This window comes from Eptesicus fuscus, chromosome 11 (assembly GCF_027574615.1).
Source record: "Eptesicus fuscus isolate TK198812 chromosome 11, DD_ASM_mEF_20220401, whole genome shotgun sequence".
NCBI classification, from domain to species: Eukaryota; Metazoa; Chordata; class Mammalia; order Chiroptera; family Vespertilionidae; genus Eptesicus; species Eptesicus fuscus.
The window spans coordinates 50,479,641-50,499,100 of NC_072483.1; the positions used below are offsets into that span (position 1 = coordinate 50,479,641).

Consider the following 19,460-nt stretch of genomic DNA (forward strand, 5'->3'; position numbering starts at 1 on the left):
AAAGTTATGCAACTAGATTATATAACCTGTAGAAGTTCACCTTGTTCTCATTAGCTAAAGACGACTTTTTATAAGATTCAATTCCCTTCCTTTTAGTTAAGTACATACAGAGGTCTATAATACCTCTGAAATGAAGCAGTGGTTAAACAAAACATATTTGATTACAGAAAATTTCACAAATTCTTTCCAATTTCCAAACCAGATGTACTAGCTCTACAACTCTTAGTGGTTTTCTTTTATGTTTCATAAGGTTTTATCTTTTAAGGAAGAAATGCAGCACCTGCTCCCGGCAGGGTGGCTCGGTTGGTTGGAGTGTTATATGGTACACCAAAAGGTTTCAGGTTCAATCCCAGTCAGGGCACATATCTAGGTTGTGTATACAGTCCCTGGTCCGGGTGCATACGGGAGGCAACAAATGATGTTTCTCTCTCTCTCTCTCTCTCTCTCTCTCTCTTTTTCTCTTTCCCTCCCCAGCCCTCCCTTCCCTCTAAAATCAATTTTTAAAAAACCATTCTCAGGTGAGGATTTAAAAAAAAAAGCAGCACTTTTAATAACTATTTCTAGGTAGCTAACTTTTTCTAATTAGATATTCTAAGAGAAAGGCATCCATACCTGCCCACCACTCAATTTTAAAAATAGAAAGTGTATTTTGGAAAAGCCTGGTGTTTTCAATCTGAGCACAAGAATTTTCCCAAGTGGCCAAGATAAAATACATAAACTTTGACAACTTATAACCCACAAAGCCCCTTAAGTTAATGCTTTTTTCCAGAATTTACTTTCCTGGCACACTAGCATTTAATCACCATCATATAATAGACTTCAAATTGTTTTAAAGAGCAATACAAATGTGAACAACCGTCTATTATTTATGGCTAGCCAATCACCAAGTACTTTCTCCTTTTTCAGATTTTGTCTTTTCTCCTCTTTTAAAAAAAAATATATTTTATTGATTTTTTACAGAGGAAGAGAGAGGGACAGAGAGTTAGAAACATCGATCAGCTGCCTCCTGCACAACCCCCACTGGGAATGTGCCCGCAACCAAGGTACATGCCCTTGACCAGAATTGAACCTGGGACCCTTGAGTACACAGGCCGACGCTCTATCCACTGAGCCAAACCGGTTTCGGTGTCTTTTCTCCTCTTGATACCACTGGTCAAAAATTTCAAAACTGGATTACTTAATGTGTTTCCAACTAATATCCTTTTGATTTTTCTTGGCCACCCCTTCATCCATTTTATTCACTGCTGACAATATCATCTAAATCTTGATTTTCGAAAAAATAAGATTTTCCCACAGCTCTCACTGCACACAAGAACAGCTATAAAACCTTTCTTTTGACATTCACAGTCCAGTCTCCTCAACTGGCCCCTTATTTACCAGCTCATCTCTCTGGGAATACTTAGCTATTCCTTAGTGCAAAGCCACCATCAACCAGTTTATATCATAGTTATACCAGACAAATACCAGGTTTATGACTAGTTCTACATGCTGACCATCATCCCCCAACTTCTTAAAATCTCCCCTCTCTCATCTAACTCTTGCCTATTGTTTCAGACCTGTCTCAGGTACTGCTTCTTCCACCAAGTCTGCAATCTATATCATGGATATCCTCTTCTCTGGGTGACTCTGGTAACTTGTGTCATATTAGTGCCACCTCAACTCATTCTAAGTTCCTTGGAGGCATCATTTTATAGCCCCCAGGTCCCAGCACAGTACTGAGCAAACCTGAAAATAGTCGCTGAATGGAATTAACACATCAACGAATGTCAAAGGTTTCAGAGCAGAAATGTATTTTTTTAACACACAATAATTTACATCTAATTGTTGTTCATTAACCTGTTTTCTTTTTATATCCAAATTTTCTTCCTTTTTCATATTCTGAATATTTATAAAACAGGTCATTATTGGGGTATTTCCAGTTAGTTGGACAGGTATTTGAAGGCAAAAGAAGTACAGTCTAGCGGGACAGCAAAAAATCGGGAATAAGTAAATACTTGTTAAATTACTAAAAGATTATGGTTAAACATGGGAAATTTCAGTCCACTTCTGCCATTCATTTGCATAATTACTTAACCTTATGTCTTTATAAATTAGTTAGTGCTATTCTTTTGCTATCAATCTGAAGATGATTTTTCAAATCTGAAAAAATATATATATGAAAGCAGTGACCCATACTAGCAAATTAGATTTATAATCATTATATCAACTATTAATCTCTAATTATTAATTAGAAATAAGGCTCTTGGGGGTGGGGAGAAACCCACTATGAGGAATTATTATATAGCTTTGAAGAACTAAGAGACAAATTTAGCCACCCAATGTGGCTCCTATTTTAATTCTGGCAGATTTTCAATCTCTAGCAAATACCACAAAGACCCAGATAAAATCATTCTATTATTTAATGGCATATAGTTAAATGCTTCATTTCCTTTTTGTTTATAGCTCAAACACTAGAGCATAATTATGATTAGTCAGGATACTTATCTATCAACATTGTTTAAAGAATAAATTATAGGATTTAACTATGCCCTCTTAGTATCTTTTAATGACCAAGGCAAGAAATGATTCTGATTTGCTGTAATCAACATTTCACCTTGGTTTCCTCTCACACTCATATTTCTTTAAGTACCTTTGAGAAGAACTGTTTTTAAGCCCTGGCCAGTCTGGTTCAATTGGTTGGAGCATTGTCCCGTACACCAAAAGGTGGTGTGTCCAATTCCTGGTCAGGGCAACCCAGATTGTGTGGGAGGCTGATCCATGTTTGTCGCATACACTGATGTGTCTCCCCCTACCTCTCTCTAAAATCAGTTGGGGAAAAACACACATTGTTCTTAAGAAACAGACAGCTTTAGTGTGTAGTTTTCTGTCACTTAAGTATAGATAAATCATTTTAATGTAGTTTCATAGACCGTTATAATTGTCATAGTATAGAGAAAAAGGAAACATGACTGTCCTTTTCCTTTATTCATTATCTGCCTTCTCCTTGTCACCTGTAAACTGGATTGATGTTATGAAACAAATGCAGTCTTAAAAAGGGTATGTCTTATAAGCTATGACGTTTATCTGTGAACAAGCGAGTGGAAATTCCTGCGAGAGGCCACATAGTGAACTGAAAAGGTCTTCTCTCTAGAGACACGATCTTTTCTGTTCACAATGAACGAGGCCAGAAGGCAGATGAGCATGGACAGCAACAGTAAATCACCTCATTGGAGCAGACGCATGGCCCTGCAGTTCGTACCACACCTTCCAATCTGCAGATATATGAAAAAGCACTTCTGTCTATACTATTCGATTCTGGTAAAGGTATTGTTTACCACCTAATGTTACAAAAGCTCTTACATTATTTGTGATTTAAAATATTAAAAAAACACACACAAGTACTACAACTCAAAATCTATAACCGTGCCGAAACCGGTTTGGCTCAGTGGATAGAGCGTCGACCTGCGGACTCAAGGGTCCCAGGTTCGATTCCGGTCAAGGGCATGTACCTTGGTTGCGGGCACATCCCCAGTAGGGGGTGTGCAAGAGGCAGCTGATCGATGTTTCTCTCTCATCAATGTTTCTAACTCTCTATCCCTCTCTCTTCCTCTCTGTAAAAAATCAATAAAATATATTAAAAAAAAAAATCTATAACCGTAATCATTGTGGAAATTGAGTTCTCACACTGCTGGGAACATGATTATTACCAGATTCATTGATTTAATGTGGGACACAAGAAAAGTAGTGATGAATATGGTAGACTACAGTTTTTAGTTGGAGATTCTGCCTCAATATGAAAATGAACAGATTTATTTAATAGGCCTTTTCCACTACTACTCATTTTGTGAAATATTTTTAGATTAATGCAAAGATAATAAAATGTTGATTCTCTGTGAAAGTTATATATTACAAGGGCTAGTTGGGTCTTCTGAAGATTAAATGGGCATGTTACACAACTGTGTGGCATAGAGAATGTCCAGGATTTAGAACCAGAAAACCTAGGTTTGGGTCTCAGGCACCTGTAAGCTATCTGACCTGGGATAAGGCAAATAAACCTCTGTAAGCCTGTCTCCTTACTTAAAAATGAGGATAATAATATCTGCCCCACCTCAAATGAGATAAGTAAATAAGAAAGAACTCTATAAAATTATAAATGTTAGTTCTATTTAGTTATGGGCTTACTAATCTATGAGAACATGAAACTATACACTTACAGTTTATGTCTAAATTAAGATACAGCAATATTTATTAAATATTTAGCACTATTGTACTGAGCCACTTCTCAGGCCCTTATACCATACATACCTTGACAAATTTACATTATTAATGCAGCTCTAAAGAGAAACTTCTTGCTTTTATTTCCAAAGTCTTTATTTTAATGCTTGGTTCATTCTTAATTTTAAATTTCAATAACCTTAAAGGAACACCTATCTAGTTTCTGACTATTTACAGCTCAGTTATATAAGAGCCTAGTTTTTCCTCTCATAAACCTCCTGCTTTACTCATGGTTATTTAATTTTACAGTATACCTCTGTTTCTAGTAAAAGAGATGGAGGAGGGTCAAAGGAGGAGAAAGATGAAAAGTATAGTCCACCAAAATCCTTTTGGTGCCAGTAATGAGATAATCTGGGGGTGGGGGCAGGTTAAAAGTACATGATAAGAAATTTGAAAGTTAATGGTAGATTTCAATTGTCCATTTTGTTAAGATTTTTATAGTCTCTGTTCAGAAGCTACATCATCAGAAAGGCCTTTACTGACCCCCTACCTCAAGTAGCACCTTCTCATTCCTATCCCTCTATAATACTATTTTACTTATTTTTATGGCCCTTGTCATAACTTTAATTTTAATTTTCCATTAAAATGTACAAGAATGTTGTTCACAGGTGTATTCCAGCAGCTAGCACAGTCACTGGTTCATAACAGGTCCCTATGGATGAACAAATGAATGAATGACTAGATCTGTAATATTCAGGTCCTCACATTATAATACATGATCAAAGCACAACCTAAACTTTAATTTAAAAATAAAAATATAAACAAGTAGTTACTAAATGTACATTTTCTTTTTTTTAAATGGCAGTTTTTGCACTTTATTTTAAATATATATATTTTTTTATTTCAGAGAGGAAGGGGAGGTAGAGAGAGATAGAAGCACCAATGATGAGAGAATCATTGATTGGCTGCCTGCTGCACGCCCCCTACCGGGGATTGAGCCCACAACCCGAGCATGTGCCCTTGACCGGAATCGAACCCGGGACCCTTCAGTCTGCAGGCCGACACTCTATCCACTGAGCCAAAACTGCTAGGGCAAAATGTACATTTTCTTAGTGGCAGAGTATTCCGGAAAAAAAAAAAAAAAGATGTTTCAAGATATCTCAACATCCCAAACTGGTATGTTTATTGTTTCATCAGGAAAACATACACACATAGAAACATAAAATTAGATTGCTTAAAGAGTTAGAAAGATGAAGAAGGAAAATTTGGAAAGGTGAAAAAACCCTCACTGTTTTTGTTCTTAAACAAAAAAATAACTTTAACTAAAGTACATTGACATTTTGAAGAACACCTAAAAAATGAGCTTTAATGTAAAATAATATATATTCTAGATGGTAAGAAAAATAAGGGATGAAAAAAGTCACTCATAAAATTCCACTGCTAACATTTAGTAATGACTTTTTATACAGACATATACCTATCTCTTTTACATAATTTAAATCAGAATCTGATCTCTTCTGGAAATTATACTTCTTTCAGATATGATTATTGAGAAGAAAAAGAATACTATTAGGAAGAAAATTCACAAAGTTTATTTGGATATGACCATTTGTTTTAGGTAGACCTTTCAAGAACTCAAACTCTGAAGTTAAGGAAAAATATAATTCATCCTAATTTAAGATATAGCTAAGAAAAAAGTACAAAATATTTCTTAGATATAAGAGCATCTATCACTAACAAATGCTTAAATTAAAAGGGTTACATTCTGGTACCTTCTAAAACACTTGAATTTTTTAGAAACTTGAAAAATATAAAATAACTTACCTATAGGATATCCCAATGCAAAGTCATTACTTTGTGTAGCAAAAATAGGAAATAGTCCAGCTTTGCTAAATCGACTACTAGGACTGGCAACTAATAAGGTTAATACACATACAGTGAAAAATACAGAAGCTTTGGCAATTAAGATGCTATATAGGAAAGACCAATCCACATTGGAAAAATTAAGTACAACCATATTTTTGAATAATAAAGCTGGAAGTGCAAATCTGGAGACAAAATTTCCCAGTCCTTTGGCCTGTGTTGATGTTATGACATTGGTCCTTCCTGCTATATAACCACAAAAGACTATACCAAAGCATTCTAGTAAGGCTGGAAAAAGCCTTGTTATTGACATTGAAGATGAGTCATTAGTGGAATTAAATCCATGCATTACTGTTGAGGACAAAGTCGTGGTCATATTGACTGCAATGGTTAAGTTCTTGGCAGGTAAATCAGAAAAAGAATTCATTTTCTTTCACCCTCCAACTCCAACCAGATCTCTGGAAAGAAGGAAGAAAGATTCAGTGTGACAATCAGTAGGAAGAATTCTAATTGAAAGGATACATTGGCAAACCTAGACTTATTAAATGGCCAAATAAATAACACATACTTTTCTTCAACTACCATCAGAGAAAAATGCAAGTTAATAAAAGGGCGGCGGGGGTAGGGGGAGTGTTTCCTCACTAACAGTAACCTCTTTACTTTCAAAGGTGGGTCAGTGCGAAATATTTATGTTGCTGTCCTATATTCAATATCAGACCTGAGTGATACAGCTGCAGTGGTGCCCCAGGTCCTTTCCAGTGGTCCACCCTTGAGCTCCACCTACTGATTAAGAGCATGGAGCTCACAAAGTCTCTGCTGAATATTCACCTGCATTCAACTTCTCCAGAAATTTCAGAAATTCTCAGGGTTACGTCAAGGAGACACACTAGACAGAAGGGGCCTTTCCAGGCTGTGGCCATACTTGACTACAGGATAGGAAGAAGGGTATAGCAGAGTATCACTTATCAACTGTACCAGTAACATATTTTAGGTATCACTTTCATCATCTGTATAATAGTACCCACCTAATAGAAACTTGATATTATTCAAGTAACTTCCTTACAATCACATCTGGAACAAAGTAATCCTTTAACCAAAGTTAAATATAATTTTGGTAGCATATTAAGAGAATGAAACAAAAAATGATGGCATTCCACCAACCTACTCTTAGTTCCTTTTATACCAGCCACACATTGGCCTTCTTGAAAGTCCCAGTCCCTTTGTGCTACATGGACTTTGCACATGCAGTTAACTCTAAAATGTTCTCTTCTCTACCCACCCACCACTCCCTACATACTAACACCTACTCATCCTCTAAATCATATAGTCCAGGAGTTGCTTCTATCAGGTAGCAACTCTAACGCCACAGCCAGGCCACGATTCTTTCTCAAATATAATCATGTTCCTTACCTTTAGGCCACTTTTCTCATTTTATAATTATACTATGCATTAGAGTGGCCATTTGTTTTATGTCTATCTCCTTTGGTAGACTTTAAGCGCTACAGAAACAGAGTCTGTGCATGTTTTTGCTTATTGTTATGTTCCTACCACCTAAAATAGTGCATGGCACACAAGAGACTCCATATGTGTATATTTACTTCATTTTTTAGTGAATCAATGTTCTCTTTTAGGAACTATCTAGTTCATGGACAGAAATCTCTCTCTTTCCTTTTTTCTTGGATGATATTCTAAGTTTTTCACTATAGTAATAGGCCCAAGACCACACAATGTGTTCTAAAATGTTCTAAAGCTGTTCATTAAATGTTAAAGAACACAAATGTGTTGTAAAATGTTCTAAAGATGTTCAAAAAATGCTACAGCAAGGAATGCTAATGTTATAACCAGACTCCTCTCTGCTGCCAGGGACACATGAGCATGAAGTTTAGACAACTGCAACTAATCAGCTCTTACTAGTAATTTGAAATTAACATTGCAACAACTGCCAATTTATAAGTAATTATTCTGGGTTAATCATCTAAAGTGACCTTATATAAGGTAGAAAGTAGAAAAGCTCATTTCCAAAATGTACAGGTTAAGTTCTCAAACACCTACATCACATTAAAAAGACCCTGGTGGCAGGCCAGAGACCAGCAATAACTGATACTCAGTGGTGTGAACGAGATAATTTTCTCTGTGCTACCCTGGTATAAACAGAACCATTTAAAAACTTACATTTAATCTGGATCAGGACAAGTATTTTTCTACCGGGATTAGACAGGAGTGGTCAATATACACAAAACCTACAATATTCACATACCTGAAGTTTAGCAAGTCAGCGTCCAATTATATACTGGGAAAGCTACTGGTTGGTACAGGTACCCATAGTTGAAGTAGGAGCTGGTAAACAATTAAGCAAAGGTGTTAAACTTTTGGAGCCATTAAAAGTCAGTGCTAAAAAATAAGGTGATAGCCCAAACTGGTTTGGCTCAGTGGATAGAGCATCAGCCTTCGGACTCAAGGGTTCCAGGTTCGATTCCGGTCAAGGGCATGTACCTTAGTTGCGGGCACATCCCCAGTAGGGAGTGTGCAGGAGGAAGCTGATTGATGTTTCTAACTCTCTATCCCTCTCCCTTCCTCTCTGTAAAAAAATCAATAATATATATATATTTATTTTTTAAAAAGAATAAGGTGATAAAGTAGCCCAGTCTTCTGTTATTTTTTTCCAAGTTCCCAATATGTATTTCTTTGCCTGGAGTATTAATAACTGATACTGCTCACTAACCCTTATTTGTACATTATCAATGCATTTCAATAGTTTTTAAACCAATAGTTTTAACTAAACTAACAGTTTTTCAGTGAAAAGAGTCAAAAAGACATGAACCCAATTTTGGACCTTATCTCTTATCAACTTTTTGGACAAGTTACCTAGCCTCTCAGAAGCTTAGCTTCTTAAACTATAAAATTAGAGTAAAAATCTCCTTAGAAGAATATTGTGAGGATTGGAGATTTTATACTAAGCTTATCATAGTTTATCACAAAGTAGGACCTCAAGAAATGGTATCTTTGACCCAGCGATCCCACTCCTGGGAATATATCCTAAGAATCCTGAAACAACAATCAGAAAGAATATACACACCCCTATGTTCATAGCAGTGTTATTTATAATAGCCAATATTTGAAACCAGTCCAAGTGCCCATCAGTAGAGAAGTGGGTATAAATACTGTGGTATATTTACACAATGATTACTATGCGGCTATAAAAAAGAAGGAACTCTTACCTTTTGCGACAGCATGGATGGACCTGGAGATTATTATGCTCAGTGAAATAAACCATACAGAGAAAGATAAATACCATATGATCTCACTTATATGTGGGATCTAATGAACAAAATAAACTAACGAACAAAATAGAACCAGGGTCATGGATACATGGAACAGACTGACAGAGTTCAGAAGTAAGGGAAATGTGTGTGTGTGGGGGGGTGTTGTATGAAAGAAGGTGGATATTAGCCAAAGAACACATATGCATAGCCCATGGAGACAGATAACAGTGTGGTGAAGGCTAGGGGAGGGGAAGGGGGAGGGGGGCTGGGCGAAGGTGGGTCAAGGGGGTGGGGGGATGGAGGACATCTGTAATAGTGCCAATACATTTTACAAAATGGTAGCAATTGCTATTAGGAGCTGTAGTCCTAATAATAATAAGAATAATAACAAATTAAATATTGGTATACTGTATTATCCTATTCCAGTTCTTCAAACAATATTTGGAATTAAAGATCCTTCAACTAAAATAGAGGAACAGGATGGGTCATAATTTTATCCGTTTTTATTTTATACCAAACAATTAAGAGGAGTTCAATTTAATTTAGTTTGATCTTAAATAGTTGTTAGCAGGAAAGGGAGAGCTCTTCATTTTTCTCAAGGTGATGGTCAAATAGTTGTAGTGATGTCCAGGTTTAACTCTCAGTTAGTTGAAAATTAAGAGAAAAACTGAAAAGTAATTTTTCCCTGAGGTTTCTTTCAATGTTCCTCAACATTATAAAAGGAATACCTGCTAGTTGAGGGGAAATCAAAATAACTAAAAAGGACTCACAAAGTTTTATCTTATTTTAATTCCCCCCACCCGCCCCCATGGGAGGAAAATGTGCTTTCTAAAGCATTCTTTTAAAATAAACAGGAACCACAGTAATGGGAGTTTTTTGAAAAAGTTACATCCAGTTTTTTTCATCTCATTTAAACAAAGCTTATTGTGTAACAAACACACTGACCGGTCAGTGAAAGGGGCAGCGGCGGACAAATGCTACATACAAACCACTTCAGGCTACCGCACACACCTGGTATTTTGTTTAGATAACACCAGAAAACCACTGACATTTTAGTTGATATTAAGTAAAAGTCGGGAAGAGGGTTTCCTGATTCATTTCAAAGAGGAAGCTTTACACGCCCAGGCTGTCCCCCAACCCCCTTTATCCCATGGAAAAGCATCACAGTGTGGTACTATCAAAGCACTCTCCAACAGCCAGTCACACCACCCACCGCTTGTTGGGGGCCCAATGCCCTTCCCGGAGACCCGGCGTGGGGAGCACCGAGCACCGCGCTTCCCTGTAGACTTTGGCCCTCCCAGACAAGGGTGTGGAGAGTCGCTAACCAGACAGGCCGCCAGAAAGCAGCTACCACCCGATGCCCGCCGGGCAGCAGGAGGAGGGGAAAGGCAGCGAGGGTCTGCGGCTGGGATAACAAGTTGGCCCTTCAGTTCCCCCTGGGCATGGGCGTCACAAGGTCCCAGTAACTGACAGGCTCTGAAAGGGGGTGAGGGAGAACATTTGGGGCAACTCTCCAAGAAGGTCCCAGGAGGGCAGACACGGAGGGCGCCCCTTGGGGTAAAGGGAAGAATCCGAGAATGACAGGGTGGAACGAGGGGCCCCTCGAGCTAGGGGATGGCAATGCTGTCACCAGATGGGACAAGCAAGCCGCCCCTTCCCCTACGTAAGCCTCCCCGGGGGGCTCCCCACGTCCTAAAGGCGGGCGCTGCGGGGCAGAGGCGGGCGCGCACAGGCAGTGGGCTTCGGGCCTGGGAGCCGAAGGCCGGGCGCTGCCCACCTTACTCAGACCCAGGGGGCGGGGGCACCGGGGGCCCCATCTCACCTGCTACGTCTGCAGCCCCGGGGCCGCGAGGAGAAGGGAGTCGGTGCTCGCGGGGGCCGAGCAGGGAGGAAATCACCATCATCTCCTAACAGCGCCCCTCGCCGAGAGCTGCGGGCGGCCGGCTGCAGGAGCTCAGTCACGTTCCACGAAAGTGAGGTACAGAGAAGCGGTGGCGGGGTCAGCTCCGCCCGGGCCGGCCCTGCGGCCCCGCCCCGCCTGCAGGCCCCGCCCCCTCCGGGCCCCACCCCGCTCACAGGCCCCGCCCTTCGCCGCGAGCCTCCCAGCCTCCCAGCCTCCGGGCCCACCCTCAAGCTCCGCCCCTGCCTCCGGGACGCGGAGGCACTAGACTCAGGAGGCGGGACTTCCGGCCGCCCGGCTCCCGCAAGATGGCGGCCGCCGCGGGTAATCCTTGTCTCGTGTTTTCCTAAACTCAGCTTCAGAGGCCTTTAGCTTTTCCCTCTAACCCCAGCGTCGTGTGGTCCGCCAGTTCCTCTCTTTGTTAACCTTAGCCATATTTGTAGCACCGAGGTTAAACGCGAGGATTTAAATAAGAATCAGACCTGGTTCAGAATCCTCTTTCCCAAGGCGGTGTGGCCTTGACTTGGCTAAATCAGAGATTTCAGTGTCTGTGAAGCTTTAGCCCTGTGCTTAATTTAGAAGAAGCTCCCAGTCCCTGTCTGCTTGTGTTTGTATTTTGAGGGGAACAACATGCATGCCCCCGTGGTCTGCCGAGAGGAAACTGGCTGTATTTTGGTGGAAAACTTCCAGAGCTGCTGGAAACGAAGGGGTCCCAACTACGGCAGATCCTCCAGTAGCACCTTTTCTTTCACGTGGTTTGTTATGAAATGTTGATGAAGTTCCAAGAATTTAACTCTTGTTTATATTAATTCGCCCATGGTAAAATTGGTTTCGTTATATGTTGTTTCCTTGCAGTTCCAAGAACCTATCCATAACGTTAGGTGAAGACTTAACTGTATAGAACTCCACTTTGAAACCAGAAGGAATCCTGTATTTGAGTTAGTCATTTGGAAGGAAAATTATTTCAAACTTAAAAATATTTATAACCTGATCCCATTTAATATCTCCACCAGCGTCTGTCCTTTGTAAAGCCTCTAGTTTGCGTTGCATCTTGTAAGTTTCTTGTCTTGCAACTTCAGTGTCTTCCTAGCATCTTGGTGGTTTTAGTGTAAAGATGCAAGAATATAACTTGAACAAGTAAGCGAAGTGTTGACTGAAGTGTTGTGGGCAGTGGGAAGGACACCAGGTGTTAGACCTGTGGCATCTGACCAAACCTTGGTTCAGCAGCCTAGGTACTTGAGTTCTGGCTAGGAAAGAATTCAGAGCCAAGGCTCAAACTATAAGTGATCGGCAAACTGCGGCTCGCGAGCCACATGCGGCTCTTTGGCCCCTTGAGTGTGGCTCTTCCACAAAATACCACGGCCTGGGCGAGTCTATTTTGAAGAAGTGGCGTTAGGAGAAGTTTAAGTTTAAAAAATTTGGCTCTCGAAAGAAATTTCAATCGTTGTACTGTTGATATTTGGCTCTGTTGACTGATGAGTTTGCCGATCACTGCCATAAGAGAACATTTATTTATAAAATCACAGAGGTAGGAGAAGTAATTCATAGAAGAAATGGGCTTAGGAAACAAGTAATAGAGGCAAAGGAAGGGGGCCCTCGGAGCTTGGGAGTGAGGAAGGTAATGGTAAGTGCCTGGGGGAACCAGAAAGGCATGGGGTGCTCCCCAAAGGGAGAGCAACTGGGTCCATCCTAAGGGTTTTAAGGGTGAAGTTTTTAGGGGAGGTCCCAGGGGAAGATTCAATAGAATATTCAGCAGTTTTCCAGGTGTGTCCTTTCAGAGTTGTGGTTCCTATTGATAGATTGGCTGGCACCAGGACAGGGGGTCCTTATTCAATGCAGCTGGTCCTGAGGTCAGCCATGGCATTGCTTGTCTGGTTTTGCGGCTTTTCTGGCCTGGAGCTGAAATACAACTGAAGCCTAGATGTTATTTCTAGGGATGAAAGGTCAGGGGGTCCAAACTGCATGACCAGTACTATGCTAGGGGAGGAAAGGTCACCCTAGGGCGGCACCCAGGGCTTTTCAAACTGGTGACCTTCTGTATCTGGTCCATCATCCTTGCTCTGCTCCTGTCTGTCTAACTATTATAAAAGGATCTGAAAACTAAGCAGGAAAAAAATGGTCAGAAACTGAAACTAGAAAAGTTATGCATTCTGCTCCTGTTCTCACTTCACCTTTGTTTCCAATTGTTAGAAAGAAAACCAGAGGCCAAAAATGAAGTCACTTATGCTGGGCCACAATCACTAAACTGGGGCTAATACTTAACATAATCACAGTTTCAGCTTCTAATTTTTAAAAAATAATTATGAATGTAATAAATAATTATAAAATACAGGATGGGGCAAAAGTAGGCTTACAGTTATTCATATGAAAAATAATACAATAATTAAAAATATTACAAGAATAAACTCTGTTTGATGTACTCACAACTGTAAATATTTTTGCTCCACCTCTAGTCACGTAAATTAGAAAGGAATGAAGTAAAAATCAACACCTATTGATAACATTTTACTATATAATTTTTTCTATGTATGTAAGACTATTTAAGAAAAATAACATCACACAATAGGCATGATTTTTCTACACATGACTTTTAGCAACATCCTGTATAATAAATGCCTAATACACTCAGTGTCTGGTTGTCTGGTCGTCCATTCAACCAATCAAAGTGTAATATGCTAATGATATGCTAAGTCTGCTCAACTGCTCGCTATGATGTGCACTGACCACCAGGGGACAGATGCTCTGACTGGTAGGTTAGCTTGCTGCTGGGGTCTGGTCGATCAGGACTGAGCAAGACGGGCTGGACATGCCCTAGAGCCCTCCCGTGGTACAACCTCCCACGTCCCTCCCTGGCCCCAATCATGCACCAGTGGAGTCCCTCGGCCTGGCCTGCACCCTCTCGCAATCCAGGCTGATGACCCCCTGCCCCCCAAGTGCATGAATTTCATGCACTGGGCCTCTAGTTTTTCATTAATAATATATAATTAACTTTTATCCATAAATATGGGTCTATATCATAATTTTAATACTGACCCTATTGAAATTTGAGGATAATCTTCTTTGAAAAAGTAGGAACTCTAAGCCATTCATAAAGTCTTAATAAAAGATGAGTAAATAAGAGGAAGATGAAATAGTACAAATGATTAGAGTGATTTAAAAGGTGTTATTTGACTATGTCTAGGGCTTGCTTTCTCAGTACATGTACTTAAATTGAATAGGTCTAATATGATTTCGAGTTTCTTTAAAATTATTTAATTTCTTTAAACTCCCATCTCCTTCTCAATAGCACCAATTTCTCTTTAGGAGTCCATAAAGCTTCAGAGAAGTTGACTTCACTCTGCCTTCAGAGGTGACACAACCTAGGTATCCAGTACATTTTGTCCCTTTGGACTCCAAGATTGAGTCAGAGTGGGCATTGGCTCTAAAGCAGTTTGATACAATGACTGTTAGGATTTTTGCTGAGAATGCTGAGGTTCTCTGTCCTGTTAGACAAGAGGAAGATGCTGGACCATGAGAGGAACCAGTCTTAGAATGATGCAGACACACAAGAAGGCATGGCAGAGAGAAGTAAATATATGGACCCTTGATGACAAATTGAGTTGTAGAATCAAGTTGCACCTGAAGCCAGTCAGCCTGTGGACTTCTCATTCATGTGAGCCAATTCATTTTTAAAAATTTTTTTTTTTTCTTTTTGTGCCTTGCTTTTTATTTTTCTTTATTGATTAAGGTATTACATATGTGTCCTTATCCCTCCCATTACCCCCCCCCCACACACACACACACACTCATGCCCTCACTCGCCTGGTGTCTGTGTCCATTGGTTAGGCTTATATGCATGCATACAAGTCCTTTGGTTGATCTCTCCCCCTTACCTCCACCCTCCCCTACCTTCCCTCTGAGGTTTGATGGTCTGATTGATGCTTCTCTGTCTCTGGATCTGTTTTTGTTCATCAGTTTATGTTGTTCATTATATTCCACAAATGAGTGAGATCATGTGATATTTATCTTTTTCTGACTGGCTTATTTCGCTTAGCATAATGCTCTCCAGTTCCATCCATGCTGTTGCAAATGGTAAGAATTCCTTCTTTTTTACAACAGCATAGTATTCCATTGTGTAGATGTACCACAGTACTTTAATCCACTCATCTGCTGATGGTTACTGAGGCTGTTTCCAAATCTTAGCTATGGTAAATTGTGCTGCTATGAACATAGGGGTGCATATATCCTTTCTGATTGGTGTTTCTGTTTTCTTGGGATATATTCCTAGAAGTGGGATCACTAGGTCAAATGGGAGTTCCATTTTTAGTTTTTTGAGGAAACTTCATACTATTCTCCACAGTGGCTGCATCAGTCTGCATTCCCACCAGCGGTGCACAAGGGTTCCTTTTTCTCCGCATCCTTGTCATTTGTTGATTTGTTGATGATAGCTATTCTGACACGTGTGAGATGGTACCGCATTGTCATTTTGATTTGCATCTCTCGGATGATTAGTAATATAAAAAGCTTCTGTATAGCAAAAGAAACCATCAACAAAATAACAAGAAAGCCCACTGCATGGGAGAACTTATTTGCCAATGTTATCACCGATAAGGGTTTAATCTCTAACATTTATAGGGAACTCATACAACTTAACAAAAGGAAGATAAACAACCCAACCAAAAAATGGGCAACGGACCTAAATAGATATTTTTTGAAAGAGTACATAAGGAAGGCCCTTAAGAGACACATGAAAACATGCTCAAAGTCACTAATCATTTGAGAGATACAAATCAAAATGACAATGCAGTACCATCTCATACCTGTCAGAGTGGCTATCATCAACAAAGCCAATCCATTTTTTAAAAAACTTTTATGAGTTTATTTGAGTCAAACTGACAGTTGCTGGGAAGTAAAATCTCAACAGATTGAGAAAATGCTCCAGAGGTTTTTGCAGCTTATTTTATACCTTAGAATAAAAGGAAGAGACTAAGGAGGGTTACATGAAATCCGTTGGTGGGAGATTAAGGGGGTGGGAGTATAGGAAGGGGGGAATCTCTGGGATTGGATAAAAAAATAAACTGAGGGACACATCCTTCTTTTACATTGGTGGGTATAGGATAGTTAATAATTAGCATTTACAGCACATAGATGACATGTGAGAAATAAGATAGTAATGAAGGCTTCTGTGCTCTGGTGCTATGGTTGTGCCTTGAGGGATCTGGAAAAAGAGATTATTCTGATATTTCAAAGGTATGTTATATTCGATGCAAAAAGACACTAGATAGTCTCAGTTAAGATAAAGATTGACCATTGTTAATACCTTAAGCGCCCAGTCAGTCACTGGTGAGTGACACTGTACTTTCCGTCCGGAAGACAAAACAGGCTGGGCGCTTAACGTGTTAAGAAGGTTGCAGGCCTACGACTTGACTACCACCATAACTTGCTTTTAGTTAGGAACTTTTATGTTCAGACCATCCTATGTGGTTACGTTCAGTCTCTGAGTTTGTAAGGCCAGCCATGCAGGCCTCCTCTGAGCTTGTCAGGTTCAGTATGTGGCCTCTTTTTTGTGCACACTTTCCCCTTTTGCTCATCTTCAGATGCGTTGATGACCAACCTCTTGGTTGGATAATGTGGTCCCATGTTGCTAGGAAAGCTCATTCTTAGGAAGTCTTAGTGTCAGCGTTTTTCTTGCTGATATGGTGGAGCCTCAGGAATGGGCAAGATGGTAAACTTGGATGGAAGTTAAGGCCGAATTTTTGTTAAATGGGAAAGGCAGGTAAATGAGAGGCAGTCAGGACTTACGGGCCTTCATTAAGAAAAAAACACTCTGGATCATTTCTAACCTGCAAGCTATCATGATCCCAATTTTGCTATCTCACTTTTATATGTTTTGCATCCAGCATAACATTTACTTATAGTGTGAGGACACAACATACACACCTCTTCCGTTTTTACAATCTGATAACTGAGCGGGATTCCCAGTTACTGGTGGTGGTATTATTATTATTATTATTATTATTATCATCATTATTTTAATATGGCCCTTTTGCTTCCCATTGAAAGCACTCAAGTATCATTCCTTGTTAATCTGATTTCTGCTAGTTGTACAATTGGAAACTGTAACTTTAAGGTTAAATTGAGCCAATCAACTATCTTCATTGTTTAAACAAGTTTTTTTTAAAATATATATATTTTTATTATTGATAGCATTACAGAAATCTCCCATTTCCCCCTCCTTTATTCCCCTCTTCCCAGCCCCTATGCCCCTGCCTTCCCACTCCAGGTCTTCCCTACCCTATTGCCCATGTCCAAGGGCTATGCATATCTCTATATATAAAACCCTAATATGAAAATAGACTGAATGGTAGAACAACCAAACAACCGGTCACTATGACATGCGCTGACCACCAGAGGGCACACGCGGAACATGGCAGGCATCAGCAGCAGGCGGCAGAGCGCGGAACATGATGGGCATTGGCCGCGGTGGGATGGTGGAGCAGGTGAGCCGGGGCACCAGACCAAGGCGGCGCACTGGTCGCTGTCATTGGGGCAAGCCGCTGGTGGTTACTGAAAATTCTTAGCTCCCATATGCCACAGTCCTGCCCGGCACTCACACCTGCTGCCAGCATCCGGTGCCAGTCCTGATTGCTCGGTGCTGTCAGCGGGTGTGAGCGGTGGCTGCTGGCCCCAATCGCCCCTTAGGGCTTCTCCACCTCCCCCTGCTCCCGAGGGGCAATCGGGGCCAGCAGCTACTTCTTGCACCCGCTGTCGGCGATTGCCCCGCTTGCACCCGCTGCCGATGCCAGAGCCGCTTCTTGCACCCACTGCCAGCATCAGCCCCGCTCACACCCACTGCTGGCGCCGGCCCCAATCGCTCCGCGCTGCCAGTGGGTGCGAGTGGGGCCAGCGCTGTCAGCGCATGGGAGCGGTGGTGGCGGGAGTGGGGCTGCCAGCAGGTGAGGGACCAGGGGGCCGTGGTGGGAGGGGCCGCGTGGGGGCACAGAGGATGGGCCAAGACCCGTCTCTGTGCCCACTGCAGCCTCGCAGCCCACAGTTCCTTTCAAGGTGCACGAATTTGTGCACTGGGCCCCTAGTAAGTATATAAGTTCTTCGGTTTATCTCTTCTCGTCTCCCCACATTGAGGTATGTCAGTCTGTTCCATGCCTCTATGCTTCGGGTCTTATTTTGTTCATTAGATTCCACAGGTAAGTGAGATCATGTGATATTTGTCTTTCTCAGATTGGCTTATTTCACTTGCATAATATTTTCCAGGTCCATCCATGCTGTCCCAAAGGGTAAGAGTTCTCTATTTTTCACAGCTGCAGAGTGTTCCACAGTATAAATGTCCCACAGCTTTTTTATCCATTGATATACTGATGGGCACTTGGGCTGTTTCCAAATCTTAGCTGTTGTGAATAACGCTGCCATGAACATAGGGGTGCATATATTCTTTCTGATTGGTGTTTTGAGGTTTTTAGGATTGGTATTCCTAGAAGTGGGATCACTGGTTCAAACAGACGTTCCATTTTTAATTTTTTTAGGAAACTCCATACTGTTTTCAACAGTGGCTGCACCAATCTGCATTCCCACCAGCAGTGAACTAGTGTTCCCTTTTCTCCACATCCTCACCAGCACTTGTTAGTTGATTTTTGGATGATAGCCATTCTGACAAGTGTGAGGTAATATCTCATTGTGGTTTTAATTTGCATTTATCTGATGATTAGTGACATTGAAATTTTTTTCATATGTCTCTTGGCCATTTGTATGTCCTCTTTGGAGAAATGTCTATTCAGGTCTCCTGCCCATTTTTAAATTGGATTGTTTGTCTTCCTTTTGTTGAGTTGTATGAGTATTTTATATTAACTTTTGGATATTAACTCCTTATCACATGTATCATTGGCAAATATGTTCTCCCATATAGCAGGTTCCCTTTTCATTTTGGTGGTGGTTTCTTTTGCTGTGCAGAAGCTTTTTACTTTGATGTAGTCCCATTTGTTTATTTTCTCCTTACTTTCCTTTGCCCAAGGAGATGTATCTCTAAACATATTGCTACAAGAGATGTTTGAGATTTTGCTGCCTATGTTCTCCTCTAAGATTTATATAGTTTCATGCCTTACATTTAAGTCTTTTATCCATATTAAGTTTATTCTGTGTATGGTGTTAGTTGGTGGTCTAGTTTCATCTTTTTGCATGTGTCTGTCCAGTTTTCCCAAGTACCACTTATTGAAGACACTGTCTTTACTCCATTGTATGTTCTGCAA

General features: G+C 40.6%; 1 protein-coding gene across 1 annotated transcript in view; it reads right to left on the bottom strand.

Moving 5' to 3' along the window:
• Positions 1-11,213, bottom strand: part of GPR155 (G protein-coupled receptor 155) — a 44,559-nt gene extending 33,346 nt beyond the window's left edge. Inside the window, exons 1-4 of the mRNA XM_054722799.1 lie at positions 11,143-11,213; positions 8,315-8,394; positions 6,886-6,983; positions 6,019-6,515 (exon numbers count right to left, since the gene is read on the bottom strand). Of these exons, the coding sequence (XP_054578774.1) occupies positions 6,019-6,484 (466 nt within the window). The 5' untranslated portion in view covers positions 6,485-6,515; positions 6,886-6,983; positions 8,315-8,394; positions 11,143-11,213. The remainder of the gene's footprint in view (positions 1-6,018; positions 6,516-6,885; positions 6,984-8,314; positions 8,395-11,142) is intronic.
• Between the last annotated feature and the right edge of the window lie 8,247 nt (positions 11,214-19,460).